General features: G+C 43.4%; 1 protein-coding gene across 4 annotated transcripts in view; it reads left to right on the top strand.

Annotated features, from left to right (window-relative positions):
- The first annotated feature begins 1,593 nt into the window (after positions 1 to 1,593).
- The window catches only part of USO1 (USO1 vesicle transport factor), a 63,279-nt gene continuing 40,997 nt past the window's right edge, over positions 1,594 to 23,875 (top strand). The window contains exons 1-7 of one of the 4 annotated variants that reach the window (XM_083179146.1): positions 1,594 to 1,848; positions 5,100 to 5,186; positions 9,452 to 9,516; positions 10,246 to 10,319; positions 13,182 to 13,193; positions 22,858 to 22,958; positions 23,661 to 23,763. In XM_083179146.1, the coding sequence (XP_083035272.1) occupies positions 1,780 to 1,848; positions 5,100 to 5,186; positions 9,452 to 9,516; positions 10,246 to 10,319; positions 13,182 to 13,193; positions 22,858 to 22,958; positions 23,661 to 23,763 (511 nt within the window). In that variant the 5' untranslated portion in view covers positions 1,594 to 1,779. The remainder of the gene's footprint in view (positions 1,849 to 5,099; positions 5,187 to 9,451; positions 9,517 to 10,245; positions 10,320 to 13,181; positions 13,194 to 22,857; positions 22,959 to 23,660; positions 23,764 to 23,875) is intronic. The other 3 variants (XM_083179148.1, XM_083179147.1, XM_083179149.1) reach the window with 3 other exon arrangements.

Genomic DNA, 23,875 nt, shown 5'->3' with positions numbered 1-23,875 from the left:
CAATGAGCCCAAAAATATGTTATGGTAAAACAAAGAGTCAATACCATGCAGAAAATGGGCGTGGCCTAACTTCCACAAGGCCACGCCATTTCACAATGGGTTGTAGCCAAGCTGGCACAAGGCCATGCCACATTTTTATGTTCTTACGCTTGGAATGACATTTGTAGGAGCATGACCTCAGTCAAGCACATTGAAAATGCACATATTACATAATGTTCTCAATATAAAAAACGTTATTACCTTTTCACTTTTTTTTTATTAATGGGACATTTGACAGCCCTTGTTTTCATTTTTTTTTTTTTTATTCTGGCTCGTATGCAAAGCTACTCGCAGTAATACTCTCATGTGTGTCTGTTAGAATAGATCGATGTTTTGATTTAATTTATTTCAGTGTTGAAAAAAGTACTTACAAAGGTAAGTAGATAGCCCCCACACCCACTCTGCTATGCAGCCGCAGACCAGCTCTGATGTCCAGTAGCCGCACCCGGTCAGTCGTCTGGCCACCACACCTGCTCTGCTGTCCAGCCGTTGCACCCAGCCTTTCACCCCCTTGTGGTCTCTGTTCCCTCTTCCTAACACTGGGTACAGCATCATCCTCCCGCAACATGTCATGACCATTACGTTAAGTGCATAGGGCACGTCAGAGGAGGCAAACAGCAGGAGCCACATCTCATTAAGAAAAGAGCCAAATGCAGCTCAAGAGCCACAAGTTGTTGGTCACCCCTGTCTTAGACAGGGTTGCTTACTTTAAAACTCTACTCTCTGGGAGAAGCCCGGAGAGGAGACTGTCAGCAGCAAGGGGGGCTGATGTTAGCAGACAGCACATACATTGCAGCATTAGTGTTCCTTCTAGGAACCAGAACGGGCAGGGCACCACTGCATGGGGGCTGACTTTCGGGAGCCTCCCGGCAATTCCAGGAGGGTAGGCAAGCATGCTTTGGGGTCAGGACATACAGTTTGAGAACCCCTGTTCTACACTATTAAAAATGTGCTTAGTACAGCGGTTCCCAAATTATGTGCCATGGCTCACTGGGGTGCCCCGGGACACTTTCAGGGGTGCCTCGGGTTGGTGGTATAAGACCAACTAAAATTCTTTATGGTCAATTATTTATGGACAAAACTAGTTCTGGCGACTGACAATCATAAAATATGTGTACAACCAGAACTCTTTACAATATAACTGAACCTAAAGATCACATATAAACACATCCTACATTTTTTTGGCCTTTGGGTGTCGTGAAAAAACTCTTGTACTCTAGGGTGCCGTGATTCAAAAAAGATTGGGAACCCCTGGCTTAGTACAAAATATGTATGCAGTTAGTACAGTAATAACATTTTCAAGAGCACTCCCAGAGACAATTAAAACCTAGGAATTTCCAATAAACTAGGGTTTAACTAGTCAATTAACAAAACAAGCAGCCCAGCAAGCACATGACCATACCACCAGCTGGTACTGGCAGAGCTCTGACTGCGGGACAGTTCCGCCAACAGTGGATCAGGTGATCCAGGAATAACCCTGTAGAAACCTCGCGCCGCGGCCAAGTCACGTGATGCCTGCCCCGCCGTCAATCCGTGTGCGCATGCGCCATCCCACCGCGCCGCTTCCGGGTTTCCATTCCTCTGTGCCCACGTCATCACACCTCTGCCGTGTGTACAATCAGTGCGTGTCCTCCTCCTCCTCCTCCCACCTTCCCCCTCACCCTGCACTGTCCCCAGCACCGGGGCCGCTTCGACATCTGTTCCCAGACAGCAGTAATCGCCGCCGCCTCCACCACCACCATGAATTTCCTTAGGGGTGTGATGGGTGGTCAGCCGAGCTCCGGGGTGCAGCCATCTGGAGCCGATACTGTGAGTGACAGCAGCCGCCACTACCTGCACATCACAGACACCCTCATATACACACAGCCTCCCACAGTGCTAGCACACTGACAGCAGTCACCGCATAGGCTCTATGCCCAGGCTAACTGTTGTCTGTATTATTTATATATATAATTTATTTATTTATATTTATTTTTGCTCTAGATTCTAATACTGTCAGCAGCCTGCCCAGTGATGATATGACACTTAGGGCGTGATTCTAATCTTATCGGTCCCTCTGTGTATTTGCACTGGGGACTGAAGTTTGGGCTCTGCACATATTTGCATATGTAGGGCTGCGCGAATGCTTTCGGTGACGCACAGTTGCAGAGGCATTCGCGTAGGGGGTGGAATGGAGGTGGGCTAGGGGTGTTTGCATTCGGATTGCCAGGGTTTCCTGGGTGTGGGTACCCCCAGGAAAACACTGGGCATATCCCCATGCAAACACAGAGCGTGTGACGGTACAGGATGTCAGCCGCTGGCTTGGCTTGGACCGGACACTCCCAAATATGTCAGCCTAGGCTGACATATTTGCAAATGAATGGCACAATCATTTGATGGTCACCGACCATCGTATGATTTCTCCCCCGTATACTCCCTTGTGAATGGATGTTTAAGCAAAATATCTATTCGCAGTGCACCGGGAATGTACGCGTGGCTGCTGGGCAGCAATTTTGTGCCACTTAGCAAGCCAACCAGAATCACCCCCTTATATTGACCTTTTTTGGAATCAAGATCCATTTTTCTTTAATCCTTTTTCTTTTCTTTATTGCAATGTAAAAGATATAATGCTGTGATCAGTACAAGTCACAATTTATTTTTTTCTTAACTAACCTCCGTGACTCCCAGCTGCTGGCGCCCAGTATTTGAAGCGGAAATTAGAGGCCTGGCTAACATCTGAGCATAATAATAATGATGGCAGCATCCTAATGTCTCCAAAATGCCTGGCATACTATACCTGTAATTCTAATTGGACCTTACTGGCACTTGACACTTACCTTTCTACTTCCTACTACATCATTAGTGTTCATGCTAAGCTATTTTAGCAGTGCACCGCACCCTGCCCTAATTTTAAAGTGCAAAATTCTCACTGCCCCTCTAGCAGCACCCTGTTAGAACAGCCTGCCAGTCTATCCCCATCGGTGTGCTCGGAGGAAGCCCAGCGCCGAAGTAAAGGCGGGCCCAACCTGCCCCCTCATGCTGCCTCCGTACCCCAGTGCCCTGCCCTGTTCCTAGAAGAATCACTATAACATCCATTTTATTTTATATACTTCTGATCTTTTTGCATATAGTTCACATATACAGTATGTGTTTGAGCCGTTTTAATTTTTTTTTCCTCTTTTATAAAAATGTCCTTTTAGTTCGAATACATAAGGTAAGGGTCACCAATCCAGTGACATGCAGATGGGGTTCTGTTTAGTGAATTTTGGAAATTGTACAAAAAAAGGACTTTTCTTATTGTGACTTTATTTGTTCTATTCCTTTTGTGTTCTGGACACTCTATACAGCATATACATTTACACCTTCATCCACCCTTCCTTTATCAAAATTGAGATAAATTACCTAATAAATCTTTTCTTTGTCAATCACCCTTATTCATTTAAAATGAACTATATATTTTGTTACATAACACAGATTCGTGCTATGATCATTAGAGATAATTCTTCCTTCTTTGAGACTCCTTTCCTGTACTCCGGATGTGAGTTGAAATAGTGGCTACTTTAGATTTACTGAAAATCTAGGTGGTCTTTAAGCTGCTGTTAAAGGACTGCACAGAACTGAATGGGTATTTTTGATTAACAGTTGCACATACTGTTGGCTTAAAGCCTGTCATAACTGTAAGTGGGCATTTGCACCTACCTTACTTTAGTGTAAAAGATTACGGGCCAGATGCACTATGCTTCAAAAGTGATAAACTAGAGAGTGATAAACAACCAATCAGCTACTGCCTGACCTTTTTCAAACACAGGGGTAGATGTATGAGGCAGTGATCAGGGAGGAGAGAAGTGGGCTATGGCAACCAATCAGCTGCTCTGAATAATTTTATATTATGCAAATTAAAGATGTTACTTCAGTGCTGATTGGTTGCCATACCATGGGCCTCTTCTCCTCTGGCTCACTGCTTCATTCATCTACCCCACAGTCTGTGACATGGCAGGTAAGAGCTGATTGGCTGGCTGTTTATCACTCTCCATTTTATCACTTTTGAAGCTAATGGTGCGTACACATGGGGGCGATTATTTCAAATATCGCTGCCAATATGGTCGCTGAGCGACCATATTGCCAGCGATGGGAGTGTGCACCGGCGATAAATAGCCAGGAGCGAGCTCCCAATTTCTGACCCGTAGTGATCGCTCGTTGCAGGAGCTTGCTCCTGCAACCAGCTGATTTCCACTTCCGGGTTCCCCTGGCAGTTTCTTTTTCATCAGCAACCATCTCTGGTCACTGATGCAAACGGGACACCGAGTGATATATCGCTCAGCATGAGCGATATATAACGGTCGGCTATATATCACCCCGTGTGTACAGGGCTTTAGTGCATCTGGCCCCATATCTGAACACAGATCCTTCTGTATGTAACTGCAACTCTGCGTAGCCTGTAAATCCATTTTTATGCCCTATCTAAAGATTGTCTCTGAATAAAATCCCTTCATGGAGATGCAGCTGCAATTGATACGACTGCATTGCCAATACTGGTGTAAGCTTTATTCCTGAGTGTACATAGTGCAAAAATAAGCATGGTACACTCAGCAAAGGGCATATGCTCAACTCTGTATCTGCACCAAAATGTGATCCCTTGTGGTATTCCCCGTGGTATCTAGAAAGCTGCACATATGATGAAAGATGTTTGTACAGACCAGCTACTGTAAATCTCTTATAAATATACTATATATGCAATGCATTTTGAGAAATCGTTCTGTTTCTGAGGGGCAGATTTATTAAGCTTGGAGAAGAGATAAACTGGAGATAAAGTGGAGAAAAGGTAAAAGGAGATAAAGCACCAGCCAATCAGCTGTGTTTGAAAAAGACAGTTGGGAGTTGATTGGCTGGTGCTTTATCTCCTTTTACCTTTTCTCCGCTTTATCTCCAGTTTATCTCTTCTCCAAGCATAATAAATCTATCCCTCAGTGCTTGCTTTCTTAATGGCAAATGCAGACATTTGTGTAGTTGTTAGACACATTTGTCTTTGTGTTCTAATAATCTTTTAATTAGTATTTCTTTGCTCCTGTCCCCCTCCCTAGATCCAGAAACTGTGTGACAGAGTTGCCTCGTCTACATTGCTTGATGACCGAAGGGATGCTGTACGAGCTCTTAAATCCTTGTCAAAGGTATGTTTACTATAATAAATGTGTGGTCTCAGCTGTATTTTGGTGCACTTATCTGATAATTTCTCTTATATAAATACGGGAGGAGCTGCCTCTTGCCACTATATTTCCCCCTGTTCCCCCAGAAGAACCTAAATGGCTCAGTAATTTTACGTTAATCACCATGTTCTGTCATTACCATGCTGTCTGACCAGGTTATCTTGGTACCCCATCTACCACACTCACTGCATGCTTAAAACAGTGGTTAGGCAGGGAGTCACCTCATGTATACAAACATAAAATATAGTGAGCTTCAAACTACTGGAGCAGCTAATAAACCACCAATGGTCACTATCTCTTTAAAACGGTATATATAAATAGTGTAGTCAAGAGCTACCAGTAGGGATACTGTGAGATACAAAATAACCACTTATTTATTTCTAATCAGCTGTCAATAAACAAATAGACCTTGATATATTAAAAATATAATACAGTCTGTTGAGTCTTTAGAGGCCTTTACTTTTCATTGTCCTAAACTTGCAACTTTTCTAGTTATGCACTACTTATAGGTACCTCCCAGCATTCTGGACCTGTAAATAAAGTGCTGGTGCTTTGAATCCTCTCAGATCTCATTATACTGTCCACGGTTTGTCTCCAGTCTGTCTTCTATATGAGGTTAAAGGACATCTTTCGATGTGGAAGCCGTTACTGAAAAATTGATTATGTTCCACAGGCGGAATGCAAACATCAGTTTTTGAAGTTGCGTCAATCCTGACTGAATCCAAAGTCTCCCACTTCTTGAAATATGCCATACAATCTGAAGGCGTCTGCATTCCAGAAATGGAACACAGATCCACTAATCAGAAGTCTGCAATAGTCATGCGCCAACTGAATTTTGTTGAGGTGCAGAAGACTATAGGAATCGGTGTGCGTTCCATGCTGGGACACACTACTTGAAAAAGGGTGCCAAGAAGCTGCTAGATAGATTAAACAAAAAAAAAGCTATTCATATGTGGAATTTATGAGTAGATTACATTTTTCCCATAATTTTAATAGTTTTTATGTGAATAAATAGTTAATTTATGTGTGAACAAGTGAGGAGTGTCTATTATGGATAAATAGGAAGACAGTCCACCAAGGCAGTCCAGCTTAAAAAAGTATTAAGAGTTGAAATCAGTGGGTGGTCATTGGAGAAACAAGCAATGGACAATGTTAAAAACAAAAACAAAAAAAAAACTGGTAGTGCTCACAGCACCATAATTCACCTGCAGGTCTAGAATCCCAGACGGTACTTGTAAGTAGAGTATAATGGGATCTTTGCTTGGTCCATAAACCTCTCTTCAGCATGTACGCTTCTTTTACCATTCTATTGGTGAACATGGTTTTATGTTTCTGTTAACCTATGTTGTCTAGAATAAAATAACTATTTTTAGGAATTTCTAAAACTGTCTTTTTCTCTGATTAACCTGGAAGAAGGTGGTGTCCGCATAGCCCGTGCATAGTATAATGGGATGTAGCATGTTAAAAGGCAGCCTCATAATCTAAAAATAATGCTTTCTCTGTGCATAGCAACTGTGAATTTTATTCTGAAACACAATGGGGAAGATGTATTAAGCCCGAACGAGAGATAAACGTCAGGGTTATAGGGGCTGATTGTCTGGACATTTGTCACTATCTGGCATTTTCAAACCCAGTCTGTAACATGGCACTTAAGGCCCCCATACATTAGTCCGATTTGTCCTAAGGTCAAGTTGGACCTGATTTCACCCTGCAGCTCCCCGGGAGGGGGACACACGATTAGGCACTTGATGTGCCAAGGTTTGCATAGGATAAATCGCATGGATTTATCATATGCGGTCCCCGGGGAGCTGCAGGAGGAGGGAGCCGTGCGGGGGGATCATCAGCGGGCGGGGGATGCCGGCTAATAGAGAGCCGAGCAGGGGGAGGCTGCATAGGGAGCCGGGTAGGAGGAGGGTGACAGCGGGAGCAGCGCGCTGGGCAGGGAGGATGACGCTGGCTGCTGGGCAGTGATGACTAGCAAGCCCATACAGAATGACTAGCAAGCCATTGATTGGCTGAGACCTCTCTCAGCCAATCGCTGTTTGGCTGAGAGAGTTCTCAGCCAATCAATGGCTTGCTAGTCATCTGTATAAGCTTTTTTTTTTTTCTTCAAGTTAGTGTGTTCCTCCCGGCTCCCGCCGCTGCCCGGCAGCCAGCGTCACCCTCCTCCTGCTCGGCTCCCTATGCAGCCTCCCCCTGCTCGGCTCTCTATAGCCGGCATCCCCCGCCCGCTGTCATCCCCCACACGGCTCCGGGGCTGGGCTGTACATAAGATTTAGCAAATCTTATGTGCAGCCCGTCCGACCTCCCGACCCCGATCCGATGCGCACGAGACCGCGTATCGGATCGGACGGGGTGTCTGTCATCCCCCACACGGCTCCGGGGCTGGGCTGTACCTAAGATTTAGCAAATCTTATGTGCAGCCCGTCCGACCTCCCGACCCCGATCCGATGCGTACGGGACCGCGTATCGGATCGGACGGGGTGTCTGCAAGTGCGATTTGGGCCGATTTCACGTCCCGATTCATCCGAATCGGGTGAAATCGTGCCCAAATCGCATAGTGTATGGGGGCCTTTAGGAGCTGATTGGCTGAACATTTATCACTCTATTTATCACTGACTCCTTTATCTATTGTTAAGGTTTAATACATCTCCCCCAATGTTCTAAAGCAATTAGGAATAATAACTTTTAATGGTAAGACATAGAACAAGAAAAGGATAGAACTGCGCACCCAATATAGAGTTAATCAATAATACATTTTAATAAAAATATAATTAATAATGGTATAAGTACAGTGCATATGAAAAAGAGAAAATAAAATTTAAAAAAGAAAAAGGGATAAGAAGGATATATACAACCGTTTGTATGTGGAAATTATATATAAAACTGCATTGTTATCTTGGCAATATTAATTATGCCATCCTGGTGGCGTCTAATGCGTGACCACACAAATCTCTGAGGAAGCTGCTGACAGCCAGGAGCAGGTGGGGAAACGCGTAAGTGATCCTCCTTATCGGCACTGCCTGTTAAAGAGATCTCGTCCTGTACCATCACAGCTGGCACGACTAGTTCTCCTGAGGATTACTCCAGACAGAGTTGCATACTCGGCTAATCATCGCCAGCAACTGGGAGACCACAGACACAGCAGTCTATGATCAACTGTAAGGTACCATTTCTAAAGGGCCCCATACATCAGCAATTAATTGTGACAATTTTCAGATATGGGGATGATTGCCACAATTAATTTTAGATGTGTGGGCTCCCCCTTTTGGCAATCCCAATCAAAATCGCCAATCGATTGCTTAATCAGATTTTTAAACATGCTTAATAATCTGGTATTATCTGCGGATCTTTTTTATATGTGTGGCCATTCCCAATTTGTCTTCTTCATCTATTTACATTATGAACAGCTGAAATGACAATCGATTGGGCAATTTCCAGATATAAGGATGCAATCTTTAGATGGAAAAATCTGCCGATCACTGAAATAAATCTGTAATGTGTGGGCATTGTCAGATAGATTGTAAAATCCATTTATCTGGCCAAAAAATCCCTGTATCTGGAAATCCATAAATTGTGATTGCTGATGTATGGGGCCCATAACTGTCTGGCCAGACATTACAAAAAGGACTATAAAGTACAACATATTGGGACTCAAACAAACTGAGTTAACAACTAACGGACAGTGCATACTATCATGCTTACTAACCCGGGCAATGTGTAGGAGCTGTTTTTAACACTGCTTGTCTAAGCATTAGATGCCACAAGCTTGGCATAATTAATATTGCCAAGATAACAAAGCAGTTTTATATATAATTTCCACATAAAACCGGTTGTATATATCCTTCTTATCCCTTTTTTCTTTTTTTTTTTTTTTAATTTTCTTTTCTCTTTTTCATATGTACTGTACTTAAACCATTATTAGTTATATTTTATTAAAATGTGTTATTGATTAACTCTATTGGGTGCGCAGTTCTATCTTTTTTGTGTTCTATGTCTTTCTGTCTGGGATAATGAGCAATCCCAAATAGAACAGCAGCACCTAAATAGTGAGTTCCGTCTGGCTAAGAAATACTATTGTTCCAATAAATTATACGTTTTTTAAAGAAATTTAAATATTACACTAAATGGACTTGGTTTAGTGCAGGACTTATAGTTTCCTCTTTAATGGGAAGACACTTTTTTTTTGTCCACGAGTAAGCTTATTTGTTTTCCTTTGCTCTGAGCAGAAATATCGCCTTGAGGTGGGCACTCAGGCCATGGACCATCTTGTGAATGTCTTACAAACTGACCGGTAAGCCACACATTTTCTTTTTTCATATTTGTGTATAGTTGCCCAGTGGGTAAAGATCTGCAATTTGGCACAAATAACAAGTCCAGTTTAAGTGTAATTAGATAATTTAGTAACACCAGACCATAATTACACCAGATTTGGCTCGATCGCTTAGCTTATTCAGACCCAATCGCAGGGCTCTTGAAAAACAGAGCCCTGCGATCCTTTAGCTGCTGCCCTGTCAGAGTGAAATCCCGCCAAAGTTATAAGCTGCAAATGTGAATGCCATTGCAGTCTTGTGAATATCTGCAAATCCATTTGCAATCACTCACCATCGAAAAATTGCCCCCTTGTGTTCATTGCCTTAGTATCCAGGGCTGACTTTGGCTGTTTGGGGCCGAAGTTGACGTCCAGGGTGCTCCCTGAAAACAGCTGGGTCCATCTGTGCTTTTCCTTGACACTTCTTCAAACGTCTGGGTTCCACCCCCAAACGCTGTCAATCACCGTGCTTATGACTGGCAATGAAAAGCTGATGCTGGGAGCAAGTTCTCGCACATGTGCACTATGAGCAGTGCGCATGCACAGTAGTTCGATAATTGCTTCAGATTTGAATTTGCAGCTGAGCATAAGGGTCTGGGTCGGGCCCGTTGTTTTTATTTTTATCTTTAATTATTTATTAATAGGGTTCAAAAACTTTAAAAAAGAATATATGGCAAAATGTATGCAACCTAATTGAACTTTTCATTTCAGTGCTGACTCTGAAATCATTGGCTATGCTTTGGATACACTTTACAATATAATCTCCAATGACTCAGAGGAGACAGGTGAGCCTCTTCTATGCGTATGTAGTCATCCATCTGCATCCCTTACCACTTGATGTTACTGTGTATAATGTTCATTGCATTCAGCCATTCAAAGTCCCTTTCTTACAATATTCGTGTAATAGAAGGCACCTGTCTGTCTTACAGCTAGAATTTATTTTGCCAAATGCTTTTCACTCTATACACTAATCCCCCATCTAGCTATTGTATTCATATTTTGCACTTGATGACACCAGAACCAAATTGTCAATAAAGGTATTCTGAAATTAACTGTAAAACTAATGTGCAAACAAAGGGCACTCTCTTACACATAGGGCCAGATTTTGCTCAATGCAATATCAGATATTACAGTAGAAAGAGAATAGAAATACAGAAGAGTGAAAGAGAGCTACAGCTAGGGAGAGAATAGATTGCAATATCGATATGTACAAGGAAGTTGACATTTTAAGAAGAGGGATTGAAAAGTGTTGGCAGGATGTTCTAACCTTTAGAAATGCTGTCTAAAGGTCCATACACACTGGGTGACTATGCCCAGTGTGTATGGACAGCGATGATGGCATTCATTGCTGTGGGGAAAGCCGCTCAGTGAATACACACTGAGCGGCTTTCCCCCTGTCCGGCACCGACGGAGTGGAGCGGTGTTGCATAGCGGAGCGCTATGCAAAGCCGTACTTAAAGCCGCTCATCTGCTGGTATAACCAGCAGATGGAACGGCTTTCCCGGCGATGTAGCGGGAGCCTGCAGCAGCCTGCAGAACTCATCGCCGGGCCATACACACTGGGCTGCTGTGAGTTAAAAGCCGCTCAAACCTGCTGTTTTGAGCGACTTTCAGCTCAAAGTCGCCAAGTGTGTATGGGCCTATAGGTTTTACACAATTCCCATATGCATTAAAGATATCTGCTGGAATAACAGAATGTCACATGCTGCCTTTAATCAGTTTTGATACAAGTCCTGTGTAGAATTTGTAAACTCTGTAATTAGGAACCATGCTGTACCTATGAATACTATCCTAGACTAGGAACCTTTTATGACCTCAGTTATTTTCACTAAACTGTGTGCTGAAATTAAATTCTATCAAGCTTCAACACAGACATTAAAGCTTAAAGTAGTTTACACTAGTATATATTAAGATGTTATAGATTATCCTTTTGTTAAATCACTTCTTTTGAACTTAAGGTGCCCACACACTAGAACGATTTTTGGGCCGATTGGACGATTTCCAATAAATCGGCCAATATATCATCCGATGTTTACGATAATCGTCCGATATCGGTCCGATGCACGCTCCCGTGGATCTTTAGCTGAATCTTCTGATCTTACATGCTGCATGAAAGATCAGAAGATTTAACAACAGATCCATAGGAACGCACACGGGATCTTAAGTAAAATCTTTGGTAAAGATGTGCGCTTGCCTGAAATCTTTTGTCCAGAACGGACAAAAGATTTCAAGGCTAATTTATGCGCACATCTTACGATCGCAGATCTTTCTAGTGTGTGGGCACCTTTAGACCTTGGAGGCAGTAATGATAACCATTACACCGTCTGTACTGATTCATAGCACTTGATTGCTTTGTGTGGCACTATAAACTACAGACTTGCACGGTTTTCTCCCTCCACAAGCAACCACAAAAGTTAATGCTAATAACTGGCAAATTATGTATATTTTGTAACAACTTAGTGTGTTTGGAGTGGGTTCACATTTCAGAGGTTTCATATGTACATAACATGATTTATTGGGAAGGTGTTGTTCAGAAGGGGAAAACACCTGTTAAATGAGGCAGACATTAAGAAAGTTATTGACAAAACTAACTGCACTTATATAGATAGATATATATATATATATATATATATATAGATATAGATATAGATATATATATATATATATATATATAGATATATATATATATATATATAGATATATATATATATAGATATATATATATATATAGATATATATAGATATAGATATATATAGATATAGATATAGATAGATATATATATAGATTTTTTTTTTTTTTTTGTGTGGGACCCCAAAGGGTTGTAATATAATAATAGTATATATATGGAGCCTCCTTCCCAAGGATGCAGGTGAACTGCCACCTAGATCAGTACTGCTTCTGGCAGGGCGGACAGGCTGCGTCTGTTGGTCATATGGCCTCACTTGCATGCACATAGCATTGTTCTTTCTCTGTAGCTGTGTGTTACTCTGTGAGGAGTTGTTCCTTTTTTTTCATCTATTTGTAAAACCTTTTTTATCTTTTTTTATTTTTGGGAAATGTTTCCAGGTAGCATAGCACTGGCTAACAAAAAAAATTAAATTGGGGTATATTTATTTTTTCCTTGCTTTGCATTTATGTGAAAATCACTGGCCAGAAAATCACTCTGAGCAATTTCTAATTTTTTTTTTCTTTTTTCACAGGCGATGGACCACTTTCCATAGCAAGACGATATGGAAAGCTGTCCATCCCATTGCTCATCTGCTGGTTATACCATAAGATGAGCAGGGGCAGGCGATGGAGTGGGAATCAGTGCTCATTGCTGGCACGTACACGCTGGGCGGCTTTTGAACTGAAAGCCGCTCAAATGGTAAAACTGAGCTGCGTTCAGCTTAAAATCACCCAGTGTCTATGGGCCTTTATGCTTATTAAATTAATGTTATGTTGTGTAATATTCCGATTAACCCCAGCACCCATGATGTGCACACTTTAGCAGCAGTTTTCAATGCGGAGTGTCTGCCTTGAAGAGTAAAGCTGTTGCCTGATTAACATGGCATGAGATAATCATCCTGGGATGGGCTAAAGTGTTCATTATTCTCTTCAGTTAGCTTTCTGTTGTAACATATCTTTTCTTTCATGTCTTTTGCAGCCGAATCTGAAGGTAAAAATAAGCTTTTTTTGTGCGTGCATGGCCTTATCCCCCTTACTCCTCTTTATCTCTAACTGTCCTGCTAATGCTCTTCCTTTGTCAGTCTCCTTGTTCCATGTAAAAACTCACATGTGTACTTGGTAAAAATTGTAAGAAAAGACAAAAAGAATAGGGCGCAGGTTCACAATGTTGGTCCTCAGGACCCCACACAGTGCATGTTTTGCAGGTCTCCTCACAGAGGCCCTTATTCTGATCGGTGCGGTAATATCCGCGTGCGTTCGTGCCGCCGATGTTTTGTGTCTGCGCATGTGCAGAGGCGTCTCTGCACATGTGCGAGCGGGGCGTACGGCCAAATCCTGCATGAAATGTGAACACTCCGAACAGGGGGTGAAAAGGGGCGTGAAGGGCTATTTGGGCTCATTACCATATGCATACGCCCCGCGTTTCATGGGCGTTCCCATGCAAACGCTGGGCGTACGTATGGTAATGCGGCCGTGACGCACGTGTAGGGGGCGGACATATGACATCGCCGGATGTCAGCTGCCCGCCCAGATCCCTGCTTTTGCACGGAAAAATGTCCGTGTGGTCTGAGGTTGCGGGAGCTGGTGGAGCACTCGGTCCTGCATTCAATGGTCTGCGACCATCGAATGATGGGGGAGGTTCCCTGAGATGGAGGAGGCGTATTCCGTGAAAAATACACGTGCGGTCCGTTCGGCCAGCTTCTTACCGCGTACGGATGGAGTTGGCGATCCGTATGGAAGGCGGGGTTTCGCACGCACGGTCCTGGCCGCATAATCGGATCCGGCCGCACCGATCAGAATAAGGGCCAGAATTACAAGTGAGATAATTCGCTCCACCTGTGGATCTTTTAAAATGTGATAGTCTATAATGAATGCACCTGCCGGGAGACTTGGAAAACATGAACGGTGTGGGGTCCTAAAGACTGATTTTTATAACCTATGGAGTAGGGGTTCCAAAAGCTTTTCTTTTAAGATTTACATTTTGTGCCCTTTTGGGGTGCAGTGCAAGTCACTTTGTGCCACCTAAAAATGTGAACTGGGTAAGATTTGTAGCACTGTACCCTTGCAGATGTTGAGAGGCTCATGTCAACCACGACTATTAGGTATATGTCCAATTTAGGTGGAAAAGAGGTGTTTAGGTGGCAAATCATCACAAAGTTTGACAATGTCAGCTGATTTTTTTTTTTTGCACTAGCCACATTTATGTTCTAGACTAAAATTTGCCTAGCTTGAGACGCAATCATCTTAAACTACTGCCACAGAAACAGTATTCAATGACAATAATCGCAGTGTGCAGCGAATCCTGTTAAGGATTAGCTGCACAGTCACCGTGTTCCGGAGTCCTGGAGCATTCGCTGCCAGCCCTCCCTGTCGCCCTATTCAACTTTTTAACCATGGGAGCCGGGGGATGGCGGCAGTTAGGTAGATGGAAGTCTCCCTGCCTGCGCCGGAATGTGTGGGCGGAAGGAGGGCCCCCGGGGACACACAGAAGCTGCCCCCCCTGGAGAGCTAGCAGTAGATGCAGTTAGGGAGCCGCTGCACTGCTCCCGCTCGTGCATATGTAATGAGTGGGAGCAGTGTGAAGTGAATACGTAATGAGCGGCTACCCGTCCCCTGCTGGCTTATGTGTAAAATTATGTAAAAAATTAAATTTATATTCATGTGCTATAAGCCATAGGCGAATAGTGAACGTTGAATAGGTCGAATCACTTTTTCAGTAAAAAGATTCGCCTTAGAGCATGAAAATAGCACACATTCACCGTAGAACAGGGCGAATCAGCGTCATTGAATACTGCCCATTGTCTTCAATGTTTACATCTAATGTATTAAAAAATAGTTAATCTTATACCATTAACTATAATTATATATTTTTTCTTTTTATTGATTGAAAACTTAAAATCAGCAATGTTGTCCATTGTAACACTATAACTTCAGTTCCTTAAAATAAATACTTACGTGATTCATTTTTTCTCTGTGGCTTTCTTTCAAATTCCTGGCTTCTAAGATTTTTTTTTTTTCTTAAATATTATTTTTCTTGCTTATAGATACATGTATTTTCTTTGTACAATTTATAATTTATTCCTTTAATATCTGTCACTTTAATAACCATCACATACGGTACTTACGGTTATCTCCATGTACCATTACTCTTATTTAGCAAGTCTTTGTATGTCATTGCCTACAAATAATGCTGCTTTCCCACTGCAGAAACGGGTCATTACCCGTTTTTTTTAAACAGGTTTTTAAACGGCAAGAGCCATAAAGACCCTTTCCCACTGCAGCTTTTAAACTGTAAATTACCGTTTAAAAGCCGTTTTTGGCACATTCACACTGCCGTTTAAAAACCCATTTAACCCATAAAGCACCAGGCTGAAAGAGCCGGGGCCGGTAATTAAAAATCAGGGAACCCGACAAATAGGGGTTCCCCGATTTTTAACAACCAGCCCCAGGCTCCAGGTCTGGGGCTGGTTCCAAAAATACAGGGGAAAAAATTAGTAGGGGTCCCCCGTATTTTAAGAACCAGCCCCAGGCACAACCAGCCAGCAGGGTAATGCCACAGCCGGGGGCGAGACTTTTTATACAAGTCCCCCCCCCCGGCCAAAGCATTCATCCCTACCGACCAGTCAGCCTGGCCAGGGGCCCTGGGGGAGTGGGGACCCCCCCCCCCAATAAAGGAGTGTCCCCCCCCCCCCCTCCAGGACTTACCTGACCAGGCTGAAGCCTGGTGCTGTCCCCGGTGGCCCTGTGCGGTGGCCACTGGGCTGATCATTGTGTAAAAAATAGATGAAAAACCTATTGTTTTAAACTGTGGAACTATGAGTCCCAGCAAGCCTCCCCCGCAAGCTGGGACTTGGAGAACCACAAGTCCCAGCCTGCGGGGCATTAAAGGGCCCGCTGGGTCTTGTAGTTCCACAGTAAAAAAAATAGATAAATAAATACACACTGACACATTAGAAAAATAAAAGTTTAATACATACATTACACAAACACACTGATACTTACCTATCTTGATCCCGTAGGTAGATCCCAGGGTCCGGTCCGGTGGCTTGGTTCCGGGGCCTTGGTTCCGGGGCTCCAGGGCTGAAGAGTCCGGGGTTCTGAATCCGTAGTAATCCAAAGGGGTACCTGGGGAAGGAAATCCTACTCACCTGCTCCTGTGGCGACCACCCCGGCATCTTCTGTTGAAGTCGCGCTGCTACCGGCTGCAGTGGTACCCGCTCCGCCTCCGCTGTACACTAGAGACGCAGAGATCCTTCTTCCTCTGCGTCTCTACTCAGAATGATTTCTGGCCAATCAGGAGCCGACTTTCTCGGAGTAGGATTTCCTTCCCCAGGTACCCCTTTTGATTACTACGGATCCAGGACCCCGGACTCTTCAGCCCTGGAGCCCAGAACCAAGGCCCCGGAATCAAGCCACCGGACCGGACCCTGGGACCTACCTACAGGATCAAGATAGGTAAGTATCAGTGTGTTTGTGTAATGTATGTATTAAACTTTTATTTTTCTAATGTGTCAGTGTGTATTTATCTATTTTTTTTTTACTGTGGAACTACAAGACCCAGCGGGCCCTTTAATGCCCCGCAGGCTGGGACTTGTGGTTCTCCAAGTTCCATCTTGCGGGGGAGGCTTGCTGGGACTCATAGTTCCACAGTTTAAAACAATAGGTTTTTCATCTATTTTTTTACACAATGATCAGCCCGGTGGCCACCGCACAGGGCCACCGGGGACAGCACCAGGCTTCAAGCTGGTCAGGTAAGTCCTGGTGGTGGGGGGGGGGCCCTGGCCAGGCTAACTGGTCGGTAGGGTTAATGCTTTGGCCGCGGGACCTTATATAATAAGTGTCCCCCGGCTGTGGCATTACCCTGCTGGCTGGTTCTTAAAATACGGGGGACCCCTTCTAATTTTGTCCCCCGTATTTTGGGAACCGGCCCTTGAGCCTGGGGCTGGTTTTAAAAAATCAGCTTAGCCCTATTTGTCGGGTTTCCTGATTTTTTTTTTAATGCCAGCCCCGGCTCTTCAGCCTGGTGCTGGTTACGGCAGTGGGGGGACCCCACGCCGTTTTTTTTTTTTTTAAACTAAATACCCATTCCCACTGCCTCAAAAACGGTATTTAACCGTGTAGGACTCTGCTTTTAAAATGGGTTGAAATACCGGTTATCTTTAACCGATATTTCAACTCTGGCACTTTCCCACTGCAGCCTTAAACGGTAAATTGCGCTGAAAAATCGGCAATTTACTGTTTTAGACCTGCAGTGGGAAAGGGGCATGTAATGAATCTTAACATATTCTAAGGGGTGATTTAATTAGTGGGCTAATATATCTGGGGATATCGACAGTCAGGACGATTGAGCTGGTTTTAGATAGAACTCTGTAGTGTTGTAATAAGTGAGAATATTTCCACATAATTGCTGAAAATCTGTTCTGAATGTGCAGGGTTCCGATGATTTTGTGCACAGAATTGAATTGGGTCCTCAAGCAGAATGAGATACATTTTTGTATTGGGATTATGTTCATAATAACACTTTAATAATCCATCAAGTTTTATTGGATCATCTAGAACTACCTATTTTTAGCTAGCGTTCCCCAAATGATTAGCATCCGTTTTTAGTAGATTTAAAACTTTATTGACTTCAAAACATCTACAGAAACTTTCCTGTTGAAGTTGGTAGAAATAAAACACTGCAAGAAATCACAATTATAGAAAGATATTAAGGTACTTGTGTAGTTTCACGGCGGCACCTTACGCTACGCTGTCAGTGTAGCCTAACGGCAGCCTAGCATGGTTAGCATAGTGTCCCAGCGGCAGCCCTGCGTAGTCAGAATAGTGTCACCGTACTGTCCCCGCGAGCTGCAGCTCTGTCCCCTGTGCTGGCGGAGAGGCGATCATGCGGGCACCGGTGGAGTGGCGCTCCATTTGCCTGAGATGCACGAGCGTCTCATACGCTTGTGTGTCTCAGTAATTTGCGCAGCAGGGTATGGCAACCCTGCCCGTGTCCGCTTCAGGGAGACAGTCGGGGTTAGGGGTTCAGTAGCGCGTGCGTCTCGTGCACAAAGGGGGGGGGGTGTGCGTCTCATGCATAATAAAGGATGCATTTGCCAGTGCTCTGTTACATACTGGCAAATGCCTCCATTTCAAACACCCACTATCAACCCGAAGCGTGGCGAGCGCACAGGTACGCGTCCTCCCAACCTGTTCATACCACCACTATCCACGTCGTCGTGGAGCTGATTTTATAAAGTGTGGCAAGTGCAGCATGCCACCGAGCCCGTAGCATGGCGAGGGGACGCATAAACCGAGCCCGAAGTGTGACGAGGGGACGCGGAATTCACGTCAAGTAATCCGCGGGGTTTGCAGCGCTTCGGGGTTGGTTTACACGTCTCCTCGTGGGGCTCGCTGTGCTCACCACACTTTGTAAAATGAACTCCACACCAACGTGGATAGAGGGGGTATGAACAGGTCAGGAGGACACGTACAGAGTCCCCTTACGGGGCTCGCTACGCTTCGGGCTGACATGGATAGTGGGGGTGTTCCAGGAACTCATTCACACCGGTCATGTCAGGCAGGTTAAAAATGGTCAATGGTTCCCACATAATGTAATAAGTGGAGACACAACGCTGACTGACTACGCTAACTGCGTAAGCTCCGGTTAGGCGCGAACATACACAGTCGCAGACACAAACGGACTATGCTGGCTGCGGGAACACTACGCTGACTATATAACTGCCGCTTTTTATGTTTACACAATAGATGAAGCGCCTTAAGCACTCTTGGAGAAAGAGCACTATATGAATTAAATTATTATAAATCGGTGGTATTATAAATACATCATTACAGTATTATGTTGGTCAGAAGGGTGGAAGTGGCTATGGATTTTTTAAAAATGTAATACGTCTCCTCCTGAACAATTAATCAATATGCTTTATAGCGGTAGTGGCTGAGGGGATGTCTGCCTTCTGCCAGCCATGGTAGGGGCTCTTTATAGATACAAATATTGTTGGAAAGGCACAATTGTTTCAATTTTCATTTTCTGTTTGATATTTCTTTCAATGTTTTTGTTTCGCCAACTAGCCATCTTATGCCCCTTTCCCACTGCAGCTAAAAAACGGTAAATTGCAGATTTTCAGTGCAATTTACCTTTTAAGGCTGCAGTGGGAAAGTGCCAGAGTTGAAATACCGTTTAAAGCTAAATGGTATTTCAACCCGTTTTTAAAGCAGAGTCCTACACGATAAAATAACGTTTAAGAGGCAGTGGGAATGCCTCTTAAACGTTATTTAGCCTCCAGGCAGTCCCAGTGCCTGATGAGACCTAGTAGTTCTCACTTTGTGCATATGTAATGAGTGCACGTGCATAATAAAGAGCTGTTCATTACATATATTTATGTAATGAGCGGCTCATTATTATGCTTGTGCACTCATTACATGTGCGCTAAGTGAGAACTACTAGTTCTCATCAGGCACTGGGACTGCCTGTACCCTGCATGGACCCCCACTGCCCTGCATCCCCGTGCAGGTAAGTACAAGGGGAGGGGAGGTGGGGGCACAGGGCAGGTACGGGGGGTTAGGCACTCTTTACACTGGGGTGGGGGTTAGGCACTCTACATTTTACACGGTTCACTGCAATAGGAATGGTACTTAAATGGTATTTAAAACGGTAATCTACTGCAGTGGGAATGCTAATACCGTTTTAAATAACCATTTAAGATTACCAGTACTTTAAACTGGTCTGCAGTGGGAAAGCAGCATCACTGTACCTAAGGCTTGTATTTTATCTGTGAGGGTCATTCCTTGGGGAAGCAGTGGTCTTGTATCAAGTAGTAGATCTGGCTCCGTGTGAATCTGAAAATGTTAAAAGCAAAAGGGAGGCTACATCTGTTCACATGGAATATTCCTCAGCTGTTCTGGGGAGGGGGAACTGCGGGGGGACAACACAATACATTGTTCTCTCTACAAAAACCAAACAATCCTATCAATATTACAGTTTATCTTAAACGGGAACATCACTGAACAAATAGATACTTTTCAAATACTTGGGTTCAACTATCCATGGTCAACAGCTGCTACAAGTGATATCACACAGTCTATACGTTGTGCCACAGCTGCTATTGCATCTCTGAAAAAAGTCTTCTGGCACAAACAGTACATTTCCATTGCCACAAAAATTAAGATATTCAATGCTTTGGTTAGAAAACTATTACGCCTTGGTTTAGAATCATGGACAAGCCTTAAAAACAACTAAACAATGATGAAACATTTCCAAATGAGGTGCTTAAGAAATGTACTGAAAGTTAGCCTGTTGGAGAAATGAAAACCTCCAAAAACAATGCAAGACCAACCCACAATCGAATCCTATATTAAAAGACACCGTTTGTAGTATTTTGAATGTGTCTGCAGAATGGAGCCTCAAAGAATACCATATCACGGTCTAAATAGCACAAAGAAAACATGGCTAAAGCAGATGCCCAAGTCCTTCATCATTGCACATCCATATTGGTTATGCCAAGGAAGACACCTTAAACCAGTGGTTCCCAAACTGTGTGCCGTGGCTCCCTGGGGTGCCTCGGGACACTTGCAGGGGTGCCGCGGCTTGGTGGTCCAGGACCAACTCAAATTATTAATGGTTAATTATTTAGGAGCAAAACCAGTGCTGGTGGCTGCCAATCATAGAATGTGTACAAACAGAAGCAAATCCTGCCCTTTACCACATAACTGCCGCTAAGAATCGCATATAAACCCAATCTAATTAATTTTTTTTTGGACCTAGGGGTGCCGTGAAAAAAATTCTGATTCTCTAGGGTGCCATGAATCAAAAAAAATTGGGAACCTCTGCCCTAAACTGATCCCAGTGGTCCGTCTGATTATTAGAGATTCCATGCCTTTAGCTGTAACATTACCGGCAAGCTTACCCTACTGGCAGTAATGACAATTAAGTCCAAAAGTATAAGACTATGTAATGAAAAAGGATACTACTAATATTTGTCACCATATTTTCACCAATTTCCCTTACGTTGTTCATTCTACATATTGTATAATGTTAGATGCAGTTTAAGGTTTCCACCTATTTAGTGTATTGTTTAGTTTTGTGTTAGCTGAGTGCAGGTGTCACTGCAGTTTATGCCCATGAAGTTATTGGAGTGTCTCCAGCAGCACATTAAAGAAACATCAGAACAATAATATAACCTGCTAACATATTTCTTGTAACCTTTGGGGATAACTTCCATTTTCACTTCTTGTCGGCAGTTGGTTTATTTTTGTAGGAGCCGGCCACTAGATAGCACAGTAGCGATTACAATTGTTTGCCATTTGAGAGCAGTCACCACAGGTGCTGAGATTTCTTTCTTGCAGCCTCATGGGGTGCCAAGCAGAAATGTTTTTCCCATTTGGGTGCTTAAACTGGACTTTTTTATTCTCCAGTCACTAAGGCTATATAAGTGGGCCCAAACGCTCCAAATATGTGCTGCATAGGAGTGTGGACATCTGTTTTACAGCATTGATCTGGACATATTTGCCTATATCAGGCATTTCTAAACTATGGTCCTCCAGCTGTTGTAAAACTGCAAGTCCCATCATGCCTTGCCATAGGTTTAGCATTCCCTAATATAATTTTTTTGTCAAGGCATGATGGGACTTGTAGTTTCACAACAGCTGGAGTCATAGTTTGGACATACGTGGCCTATATGGTCTCAGGCACCATAGAATACAGCTTTAAAGGGTATGTGTCCATATATGGACTTGGTAAATATATGATGCATCGATGCAAAGTAGTTTGGTACTTATGTAGTATCTGGGCTGCCGATTTCAAAATCGGGTCGGATCGGGAGATCGCATCGCATCGCATGCGACCATGCGATTCGATGCGATGCGATGCGATGACCCGATTTTTCCATAGGAATCAATGTTAAAATGGACTGAGTCCATTTTAACATGGAATTCAATGGGAAAAATGGGTCCTTTTCATACCCCTACTATCCAAGTGGGCATGGAGTTGGATATAAACCTGTGGCGAGCGTAGCGAGCCACCGAGCCCGAAGCGTGGCGAGCGAACGAATACCGTCCCCTCGCGGGGCTCGCTTCGCTCGCCACGCTTCGGGCTCGGTGGCTCGCTACGCTCGCCACAGGTTTATATCCAACTCCATGCCCACTTGGATAGTAGGGGTATGAAAAGGACCCATTTTTCCATAGGAATCATTTTAACATTGATTCCTATGGAAAAATCGGGTCATCGCATCCGATATCGGATGCGATGCGATGCGATGCGATATCGCATCGCATCGCATCTGATTGTATGCCTTAACTTAAGGCATACAATCAAAAAATCGGCAGCCCAGATACTACATAAGTACCAGTAGTTTTTTAACATTTTTAAAAGGTCCACCTCTGGTTTGTGTGCACACTGAAGTTTAATGATTTTATGTAGGTATTGAACTATTATATAGTACAATCTGAGTATGATTCATCCATGTTGGCCTTATACTAAAGAACATTAGCTCAGATTTTGCATTTAACATGTAATTCGTAATGGGTGCATGATTAAAGCCATGATTGTATTGCTCGGATTGTGGCCCTTTATTTTGCTCCACTAGTGTGCTCTCAGCATATTTTGTTTGCATTGCCTTTCTAGCACATGCACCAATGTTTGTTTCCAACTCCTGTTACAGACGAGAACCAGCAAGTACAGCCTGATGATCTGGGAGAGCAGTTTACGGAAATGTTTATTAAACAGCAAGATAATGTCACACTGTTACTGTCCATTTTAGAAGTAAGTCCCAGCACACCTACAAGCAATTGCATGTATCCTCCAAAACTTTAGGTAGCTATCAGCCAATACAGTAAAATAAAAAAAAAATCTGAATGTCATAGCTATCCTAGAGTGGCATGGCTTGTAGAACTATTAAACTTGAAGTTGCCTTCTAGAGACGTGTGATTTAATATATCCTTTATGTATATACAGTAAATGCAAACTGTAGAATATTAATGGAACTGTGGATATTTCCCATTAGTTGCTGCTACCAGTCAGCTATACAATTCTAAAAATGTCAAACCTCCAATGTCATGCTAGGGGTTTTAAATATTTAAATTCACATTTTGGAACATATCCGTGCACCCTGAACTGATGTCTTCAGGATAGCGATGTGTTTAGTGAACGTAAGCAGCAGATTGCTGTAGAGAACCAGTATGTAGATCACAGGTCTTCAACCTGTGGCCCTCCAGATGTTGTGGAACTACATGTCCCAGCATGCCCTGAGGATTTTTGGCATGCTCTTATAGGAAAAAATGTGGCAATGCATGTTGGAACATGTAGGTTCACAACATCTGGAGGGCCACAGGTTGAAGACCCATGATGTAGATCCTGATATTTGATCAAATACTGTAAATTAGCAGAACATTGGTGTATTCCAGGACACATTTTGTTACCGTGATGTTATATAACCTACAAATGCTTTTAAAAATATTGTTGTAGGAGTTTGATTTCCATGTACGCTGGCCTGGGGTGAAATTACTGACCACTCTTCTGAAGCAGCAGGGAACTCCAGTTCAGCAAATTATTTTGGTCAGTCCAATGGGTAAGTTATATGAGCTGGACCAATTATTTTCTTGTTTATTTTATCAATTGTGTATAAGGAGCCACTGAGAAAGTAATATTAAATATGGTTTCGGACTGATTTGGTTATACAG

This window comes from Crinia signifera, chromosome 1 (genome assembly GCF_055691185.1).
Source record: "Crinia signifera chromosome 1, ASM5569118v1, whole genome shotgun sequence".
Classification (NCBI taxonomy): domain Eukaryota; kingdom Metazoa; phylum Chordata; class Amphibia; order Anura; family Myobatrachidae; genus Crinia; species Crinia signifera.
Note: the sequence above shows the minus strand (reverse complement) of the source record. Positions and strands in the feature narration are given on the sequence as shown.